Source organism: Cynara cardunculus (assembly GCF_001531365.2).
Source record: "Cynara cardunculus var. scolymus isolate 2C chromosome LG 1, CcrdV1, whole genome shotgun sequence".
NCBI lineage: Eukaryota > Viridiplantae > Streptophyta > Magnoliopsida > Asterales > Asteraceae > Cynara > Cynara cardunculus.
The window spans coordinates 35,215,403-35,225,927 of record NC_037528.1 but is presented as its reverse complement, the minus strand read 5'-3'; the positions used below and the strand labels follow the sequence as shown (position 1 = coordinate 35,225,927).

The window sequence follows — 10,525 nt, the reverse complement described above, 5'->3', positions numbered from 1 at the left end:
TTGATAATCACGCAGAGATACGGGTTTTGCATGTTTTTAGCTTTTGTTCAGATATTAGTCGAGTTTATGCTACAATACGTTATGAGTATAAATCTTCAGACTAGTGAAGCCAGATATCTTTTTATCTAGTAGCTAAATCGGCAAGTTTAAGATTGATAAATTTGGACGCTTTGTGGGCACTCTGTGGGCACAGTATATAWGAATTCACTTTCGAGAGAAAGGAGTTCTTATAGAAATCTCATGGGTTTCTGACCAAGTCATTCCTGTAATATTCTTAAGCAAAGCTTCCATACCCATCTTTTAATATTAAAGGTTTATTTCATATTTTAACGCTTTGCACCAATCAAAACTCAAATATTTTCTCAACYYGRAACATTGTTCAAGAAGTTCATGAAAGTCTCTGATTCTCAGTAAGTCCGGTCCCTGTGGAAACGATCTTGKTAYTATRCCACTTTATTACTTGAAGCGATCTTAGTGTCAACGTGCACTTGCACCGCCACTTTGGGGATTTTATGCCCATTGTGTGCACACTTACGATTCTAGCACATCAATACATACGTACAAATTTATTTTGAGCATTATATGGTTTGTCTGGTGATGTGTACGTACACATGATGTTTCAGTTTGCATACATGATACAATATATTTTACATGTATGTTATTTTATGATCAGTTGCATGCTATGTGTTTATTTTATTTTTAAATAACTCCAGCATGTTATTTCATATGAAAGTTTTATAATCGGTTTTTATAGGTCGATATTTAACCAAAAAGTCACACGACAAGTGGCACGACCCTTTAATGGATGTCCAAGACAAGTACAGGTCTATCCATACCTAACCAGACAGTTCATGAGATCTCTTTGCTTTCAGTTTTTGCATGTTTTTAGAAAATGCAAACTATTTGGTAAAAGTTTACAAGTTGATATGTATGATGTGAAATGATTTTTATTCATGCAAACCATGAAATCACCGAGTTGTATAAGCTAACTATAGTTTGCATCTCAGGGACAAAAGGTTTCAGGTTAGACAAAGGAGAATGATACACATATAGACTTTCTAGTCCATTTAAGTTAAATGTTTATGTTCAGACATCTATGACAGATAAATTTATAACACAATCCGGTATGGAACGAGTTAGCATTTAAGTTACATATTTGTTGTTTTAAAGTCTTCCGCTATAAATGGTTTTAATTTAGCCGTTATATTGGAGTATTTCTTGTGGAATTTGTTTTAGATTATGAGGATGTTACATAATTTAATTTACTTCCATCTTTTATTTAATTGTAGTAATGTAGTCTTTAGTTTATCATAATATTTATTTTACCATCATTTTAAATTTATTAGTCGTAAATGTTTATTTTCTTTACTTTAAAAATGCAACGATCTTGAGTAATGATAGGCTAACAACCTTAATTTGAGTGTGGGGTGAAGTGAAGATTAAAACCGATTTTGATGGTGGAAATTGTTAATTAATAATTCAAGGATATATTTATATAAAATCTTTTCTTGACAAGTTGATCATTATTGAAAATGTTAACTTGTGACAGACTTGGAGATAAACCGTCATGAACATGCCAACTTGAATGATATGAAGGTATACTCGAAAAAGTTATTTAGATACGAAGAAACTTGTTTCTGTTTCTATAGCTTATACAAGGGATAGATTGTGTTATTGCCTAGTGTTTACTCTATTTTGGAAACATTATAGTTAGTCTATGGATACGAACCTTTCTCAACCTCGAAAGAGTGCATTAGAAAAGCTAATGGTTGGATAAGTTAATTACAACATATGACTTGATTTATTTGTTTAAAAGTCTTAACGAATCCTTACGCCCTTTCTCCTTTTTATAGAAGTTAATTTTGATCAAGTAGTTATTAAAAAAAAACCCACCTCAAATTGTCTTTTGTTTTGGTTAAGAAAGTTCAAATTTTTCTGTCCCTATAGATCAGTATTTGGTATTTTACCATTTTATCACTTGTTTAAGACAACAATGGATTAACAGTGTATACTTGCGCTTGTCTCTGTTTGCTAATTGTCTGAGAGATTTATTTTATATAAATCTCTCAACAATAGCATATACTTTTCTCCCAAAACATAAGTTACAAAGTATGCGGGTTGCTTGTGTAGCCATTGCAAGTGGTTGTACTCATCACGAAAATATGTGATTTTCGATTAAATCTCCACCGAATTAAACGACCACATAACCCAATTGGTTTTTCCCATTTATCTCATCTATCTTGAGGGATTCAAAAACTTCCTTTTAACAACTCTCGACAAGTCATTGATATTCAACCTTTGTCATTTGAAAGGTTTGTAGTCGACTATCAGGCCGAAGTCGAATGGTAGGTAGCTCCTTAGTTTTTCCCATTGGAAATAGATAATATAGAAAGCATAGAGAGCATCGAAGGTGTAGATCTCAGTGTTGGGTATCACTTTCATCATGAAAATATATAGTTGAAAAAAACCAAGATACTTATCAAAAAGGGTGGCTGAATCTAAGCTTAGGACCATATCTAGAAGGATCCTGTTCACACTCAACACCTATTGCGTCTATGAAAGTATATACATTCCACTTTTGCAACTTGATATTCTACAATTCATAAGCAATAAGAGGTCATTAAAATGCCCATAGAAGATGCAACTAGAAAATATAATGCATTTGAAATTCACCAATCAATGGACATGCGTTCCCACTTGCAACTTCCCACACCAGGGAAGAGATATGAAAAGACTACCATCGCAACATTTATCGAAAATGGAACCAGATATAGAGTCCCTTATGTTCAACCTTATACAATTATGTTCTGTTTAGCCTCAACTTGGTTTAACTTTAGCCTCAAACTCAATCTCCCCTTCCGAACGTGGAATTCAAACTCGTAGCTACGTTCACCCCCACCGTACAAGAAACACATTTTTTTCTCCAATCTAATTCCCACACCCCCTGTTGCAAGTGCTCATGGAAAATAGAGGTAGAAAATATAGCAAAGTGAGCGGTTGTAGGGAAGTGGGTCACGAAGAGGGTGGTCATTGGTGGTTGCAAGGAAATGTTGGCAAGGATGTGTGTGTATATGTGTGATACCATATATGTGTATATATATGTGTGTGTGTGTGTATGTGTAGGGGAGGAGGGAGGGTAAAAACAAAAGTGTAGTTGTAGGTGTGTGTACCTTGTTGATGGTGGGAAAGTACACTTGGGAAAATACTAAAGCGAGAAAATAAGGATAAAAGAATAACTTTTTTTATTTTGTAATATAAAGTAAGAAAAATGAGTAAAAGGATTGAAATACCCCTCTAATAAATTGAGCTAATAGAATTTTTTTAACGAAGTTAGAAGTGGGGACCTAAGACGTGAAAATTGCAAACCATAAGGTTTTGTTTGTAATTATTTGATTTTAAGAACCCGCTTTATAATTTTGGATAAACAACAAGGACCAAACATGTAATTCACTTTTTTAATTCAATTTTTTTGATTCTTAAACGTTGTAACCTAATTTGTCACTTTTGCCATTGGGTTTTGGGGGGTAGAGGAAGAAAGGATCTTACTTTGGGTAAAGAACAATTTGGTACTAAAGAATAGCATAAGAATTAATGATGGAGGTCACTTTCGGAAAAGCAAAAATAAAGCCAAGGGCAATATGGTAAAAAAGCTGCATGTGCGAGAGAGGAAGCATCAGATGCTGTCAAGGCCGATCTTCTATATATACTCTCCGTCCCCCAAACGCAGTTTCTTCAAAGACCAACCCCCTTCCCATCCCTTGTTTCTTTCTTTGTATTTTCATCGTAGATTGAGTAGTAATGGCCGATCAGCTCACAGATGATCAGATCTCGGAGTTTAAGGAAGCTTTCAGCCTGTTCGATAAGGATGGAGATGGTCAGCTCCCTTTTCTTATTTGATTTCTTGTTTTTGTATCTATTTTCTGAGTCAACATACAGTTGGTTCATACCTTGTTAGTTAGATGAAGATCATCTCGTATTTTGAGATCTGTGTTTTCATTTCTGATGAGTGATTTTTAAATCAACTGATGTTTGACTTCAAAGTTTCTTTTGCATAGTTGAATTCATTCTGAACTATGTTGACTAGATTATGTGAGTTGGGAATCATTCTGATATCTACCCAATCAAAGATCGGTGCTTGTTCGTACTTTCCAAGCAACTTTTTGTATGTTCTGTTGCAATTCTGCTCTGGTCATTTTCATATATTCGTTTTCTTGGTTGTGTCCGTGAGGTGTTCGATGAAATGACGATGTGATCGTCGGTTACTAGATCGTTGTAGAAATGAAGGTAGCACCTAAAAAAGGGCATAGATGTATGGGAACTCTTAATATCATGATATTTAGTGCAGATGGAGTAACAGTAGAAAGTGAATAATGAAATTTCTTGTATTTCGTGTATCTGTTTATTGTTAGATCTGGTTGATTTCCAAGGATAATAAGCTTAGAACTTACTAGGAGGATTAAATTTAATTAAACCAAGTTGGTGCTTACAAAGGGTATAGCTTCAACCTTCAAATTTTCTTAAAGAATAGTTAGAACCTTGATGTGCATTTGATTATGGTTCACAAGATTCATGATTTCTGCAAGGAGAATGTGCTTAAGATCTGAAGTAAAACAAAATGGCCTATCGTTCTATTAAAGTTTTTTGAATCTGTTTGTAAAAGAGAGAGCAAAGAATCAAGATGCGTCTATTTTGCAGGTTGCATCACTACAAAGGAGCTTGGAACAGTTATGAGGTCACTTGGACAAAACCCCACGGAGGCTGAACTCCAGGATATGATCAACGAGGTCGACGCTGATGGAAACGGTACTATTGATTTCCCTGAGTTTCTTAATCTGATGGCCAGGAAGATGAAGGACACAGACTCTGAGGAGGAGCTCAAGGAGGCTTTTCGGGTTTTCGACAAGGACCAAAACGGTTTCATTTCTGCAGCTGAGCTTCGTCATGTTATGACAAATCTTGGTGAGAAGCTGACAGATGAGGAAGTGGATGAGATGATTCGTGAGGCTGATGTGGATGGCGATGGACAGATCAACTATGAGGAATTCGTCAAGATCATGATGGCCAAGTGAGGTCCTCCATCCTGAAACTAAACATAAAAAAAGAATCAAAAAATATTTCAAAAAATTAGCAAGGTTGTTAATTTTACTTTTGGGGGTAGGATTCATTTCATATCTTGAATGTTTCTTTGGGTGTTTTCGATTTATCCTGTTTGCATTTATATGTATCTCTGCTTGTTTGCTGATCTGTAGCCTTAATATTCTTCTTGCTTGCTGTTTTTGTCACAAACCTAGAACAAAATTTGATGATCTTCTCCTAATTAACTTGTTTGTGGTACATCTTTGATGTTCCTTGAAATCTATCTTTGCATCCATCCATGGTATTGTTATAGAATTGGGATAATCCTCATCCTCTCACTTTGCATGCTAGTTTTAGCATATATATGAGGTTTTAAAAATGGGTTATTTACCTTAGTGACCTTCTACATAACTGATTTTTAGGAGTTTAATCCTTTAGTGTATTTCTAAGTTGATACAAAGGTAGATTGTTGGAACACCAGAGGCATCATTGAGTTGAAAAGATAATAAAAGGTTATGTTCCTAACTGAAAACTCATATAACTAAATAATCCCTCTTAAAGTTTGATCCCTAAATAGCCTTCTTGTGTTGTATTTAGCATTTCTTGCAACTTTGGATCTGGTTCTTTGGCTCTTTATGAATATGGAAGGTTATTATTTTTATTTTGTTCTTTGCCAAAATATTCAACTCCCCACTACTTTGAACCATTTATTTGAAAGTAAAAATCTACCTGGCTAAGATCATACAACTACATGATTGGTCCTTAAAAGTGGTCTTTACAACTTGGTTTCAGACTATTCAAAAGTGTATCTGTTAAATTTGTCACTATTTTGTAGATACAGACTGTATATTGTTTTGAATCTTGTGTTAAAGTAGGATAACCCTTTTCACCAAACCTTTGATGAAGTTTAAACCATAGACCTTTCGGGAAGCCAAAGGCCTGAATATCGCTTGCTTTTAATTCTTCCCATCATTTTGTTACACAATTTGCATTTTAACAAATACATTTGTTAGTTCAAAGGACACCATAAGTTATCGTATTTAAAGTATCGATTTAACCTTAAAAGGTTAATGGTTTTCTTTTAGCAACACCCAAATCTGTTAATACTTGGTTGTATTTTTTATGTGCCTTGAGTTTTCGGTCTTCTTTGTAGTATTTGAATCAAATTTTCTCAAAACATTAGGCACTTGCTTACTTGAAATAGTTCAAAAATACTGATGGTTCGTTTAGTAAACTACCAATGCATGTCGATGTATGGTCTTCATTAATAAAATCAAGTAAACATAAACTAGGTTAGAAGTGGTAATAGCCGGTAGCCTCTAAGAAATTAAGTCGTTAAAATAACTCGAGTATTCTTTTTACGTAGAGTTAGATATTAGACTTTGATTATATAAATTTATGGGTCATTTACCAAGCGCTTACCGACAGTAGTCACTATTCTCACTTACCTTAACGAGTAACATTCTTGAACATAAAAAAAGGATTATCAATGAGCATCTTTTACACTAAAATCCTTACAGGGTAAGAGTATTCTCTCTCATTTACCAGGTAAGGTTTTTGGTTCTTGTTGTACCTCTTACTGGATAAGTAATAGTTTCGGTCTTTTTCATGCTCGTCTGATAAGGTAAGTGACACCCAATAAAAATTTACATCAGATAAACGACCTCTTAATTAACAAAATTCAAAATTCAAAATTCAGACACTACATGCCTTTTTGAAATTCTTTGGTTAAAAATTAGAAATGCAATTTTTTAAAGAATAAGGTGCCGTTTACCTAAATGCTTATCCGGTAAGTGCTTACCGATAAGCATTTAGGTACATCAAAACATATTGAATGCAACAAGTTACTGGGTAAGTGCTTACTTGGGTAAGAGTCGTCATCCTTACTTACCGGGTAAGACTCTATCATTTTCATTTCTCTTATTCAGTAAGATTCTTGGCCCTTCTCATGTTCCGATAAGAAAATTTACCCGATAAACACTTACCAAGTAACTGTTTAATAAACTGCCCCTAACCCTCAACTACCAAAATGTTTTGTCTATTAATTTATATTCCTTCTTTTATTCTCTAATTTACCTCTCTCTATTCCTTTGAAGGCAAAAAAAAAAAAAAAAAAACCTTGTTTATTAGATTCGATATGATTTCATATTATGATTCTTCTATTTTGAAATAAGCGTTTACATTTTAATTTATATTGTTTTGAATAAAATGTCCAATTTTAAAAATAGATAAGTAAATTTCTGAATTTATTTTTTAACTGATGCACATATATTTATGATTTGATAAAAAAGGATATATTAATTAAGGATTCGTTATCATTTATTTAATTAATAAGTGTAATAATTATTCATGTCTAAAACTATGTATTATTTATATAATAAATATTTATTTTAAGACAGAGAGAATATTTCAAAAAAAAAAACCATATCTTTTTATTTACAACTATATAAAATTAATTCAATAATGAAATGATAAAATTCACTTTGATTTACAAATTTTACATCAAAAAACGGAACACTTTTTTTGTATTTTTTAGGTTTCGTTCCTTGTCACCAATTTTCTATGCTTTTTCCTTGCAAGTTTTTATTTAAAAAATGATTTATGTATAAGTCTGGTATATATCAAACTTTCCCTTTTCGGAAGGCCAATGAGGCCCATCCTTAAAGACATGTTAGATTGAACAAGACATAACTAGATAAACGAAAATGAGATAGATTACGTGAAAGAATTACAAGGTTTCAGGGTTTTAATTTGACAAAGATAATTTAGTAATATACTAATTTCGCCACATCTTCATATTTTTTGTTCCATCTATTTTGGTGAAAGTTTTCGTCCGATTCTGTGTACCAAACACATCCTAAGAGAATATCCATCTTTAATTGTTAGATATGAAGCTCGAGATCATTTTTGATCTCGTTAAAAGGTGGTTTCAGATGAACATCAGAACAAATTTATCGGTGTTTTGAAGGGAATTTTAATTAATTTAATAATACATAATTTTACTAATGAGACAAACTTGTGTTTCCAAATACAGAAGAGCAAAGGCTAGTAGAAAGCAGGGAAGCATGCAATCAAGATCCAAGTCCTCAAGCTCAAAGAGTGGTTGGAGAAGAGCCCGTGGGGGTTGTTTCATCCTCTAAAACGCCATCATACGTTTTGTGAAATAAATTTTTATTAAATCCCAAAATCATTATGCCGTTTTACTTCGTATTGGCATTTTAGAATGCATACGTTGTAACAGAAAAGAGGAAAAATATTAAAATATATGTATTTTTCAGGTACCAAAATGAGTATGTGGTCTTTTTATTTGCCTGTTCATTGAAATGTATAAGTTTCGAAATTTCGGTTTGAATGCATTGAATACAATCTTTAAATTCCAAACACAATTATAATGAAATTTGAACTTTGGATCATAATCTGTAACTTAAAACTTGTTAAATGGACATTGATCTCAAAGAACAACGAGAAAATATTTGAGTTCATACACTATTTTGAAAGAAATGATTTAAGCTCGAACCTGATATAATTTTCTTGAGTTGAAGCCGAACAACTTACTACTCGATTCGACTCGTTAATCCCCCTAGTTATGTCATCAAACCCACATGCCACATCAGTTATAACAATTCTGATTCTTAAAACCCACATGCCACATCAGTTATAACAATCAACATTTTCTCTCTCAATAATAACAGTTTTGTCTCGAAAGTTAGCATAATCTCTCTTTTACCTCTTGTTGGTCCCAAAAGGGTTCTACAAAAGTAAACAGTTTGTAAAAGGGGATAAATACAAACACAAATCTTCAATTTTTAAATTCGTTTATTGATTAAAAAGAACCAATATGAGAATTTACAAATTGTTGGGGAAATAGATAAGAAAGAGTCCTAGTTTAAACAACCTATGAGAATCACTAAGCTTGAATTGCTCTGAGAGAAATAAGAAAGAACAAAGATAGAAGAGTGATGAAAGCGTAGCTGAGAGGGAGGGTCTTTCAGCTATTTATACACACTACATTATATACACCTCAGAAGGTATAATCCACATGCCAAGAATGGAGTGGAATGCATGTCCTTCTCCATCAAGTATGGCAAGCTTTTATCTGCATATGAACAGTTGCTTCAGGTAGTTGGTGAGCACGTTTGGAGACAATAAAGTAATTTGTAACGTACTAGACTGGTAGAAGCAAGGGCTATGTACTTCTTTGCAAGATGATATGACAAAAAAAATCTTGATGCGCAAGATATTTATCCAACTATAGAGATGAGTCGCGGAGAATTGCTTCATGTATCGCTGATATCTTGGTCAGATTTCAAATTTGATGTAGATAGTCATGGTATCACTGAATGCCACTTTTGATCACGAGTAGTTTATCTTTGTCTTCAGCTTTATCTTCGATATCACTGAATCTTCATTGATGTGAGTTTGTCTTTAAGGAAACTTAAGTACTAATACATTTACAAAGAGATGTTCAATGATCACTGGACAAATTCAGATACGATGTGATCACTAAAACAACACACAAGGTAGAACTAAGTATTTCACTAAGTATAGTATCATCATCAAATCACTGAGAGAGTTTGAATCAACAATCTTCCCTTATTTGATGATAACAAAGGTATATAAAGAAAATTGCTAAGTTAAACAGAAAGGGAAGAACTTCTAAAATACTTGTCCCATTTGCTATTTTGAGGGATCTTTTCAAAACTTTGATGGAGGAAAAGTATTTCATTGAAATTTCATTAAGTGTAAAAGAAATTACAAGTAAAAAAAAATAGAAATTACAATATCTGAAAGTACAATAACTGAAAGATATTTTAGCTAATAATTCAAAGATAAGAAAACAAAATGCATCTGTCAGTTAAGATCATCAAAAGTGACGTAGTTGGGAATTCCAACTCCTTAATCTCTTCTCTTCAGCAGCTCCCTTCAAATTTTTATATGGACTAACCAGGGAGAGGTGAGACATCACAATAAGTGAGGAGAAAGATCAGATGGTTTTCATGTGGAAGATGAAGCTCTGAGCATCGCTGAAATCTAAGATCCTCATTCATATCTTTGAAGAAGATTCCATGTATTGGTTTGAAGACAACATTACCTGGAATCTGAGCACCTTTGATAGGGAGGGTTAGGTACAACATGCAGAGATCTGGAGAGTAGTTGGAAAGAACTTTATCGAGTGAGAACTTGGTTTAATGCTCGTTCTTAAGAGGTAGGCTATTATCATCAGCATTTCGTCCCTTACGAGTCATCCTCAATGGTAAGCAAGGAACAACTACTACCTTTGATATTCTTTATAAGAGTTTATTTAACTCCTATTCAACAATGTATTTTTACCTAGACTTTTGAATCCTTCTTCACCTTCTCCTTCTTCTCCTTCTCCTTCTCCTCCTTCTCCTTCTCCTCCTCCTCCTCCTCCTTCTCCTTCTCCTTCTCCTTCTCCTTCTCCTTCTCC

The 10,525-nt window shown here is 33.5% G+C and overlaps 1 protein-coding gene across 1 annotated transcript; it reads left to right on the top strand.

Annotated features, from left to right (window-relative positions):
- Window positions 1–3,727: 3,727 nt before the first annotated feature.
- Window positions 3,728–8,428, top strand: LOC112512147 (calmodulin-7-like). Its single transcript, XM_025118008.1, has 3 exons — window positions 3,728–3,874; window positions 4,696–5,065; window positions 8,111–8,428. The coding sequence occupies exons 1-3, from the start codon at window positions 3,799–3,801 to the stop codon at window positions 8,214–8,216; spliced, it is 552 nt and encodes a 183-aa protein (XP_024973776.1). The 5' UTR covers window positions 3,728–3,798; the 3' UTR covers window positions 8,217–8,428.
- The last annotated feature ends 2,097 nt before the right edge of the window (window positions 8,429–10,525 follow it).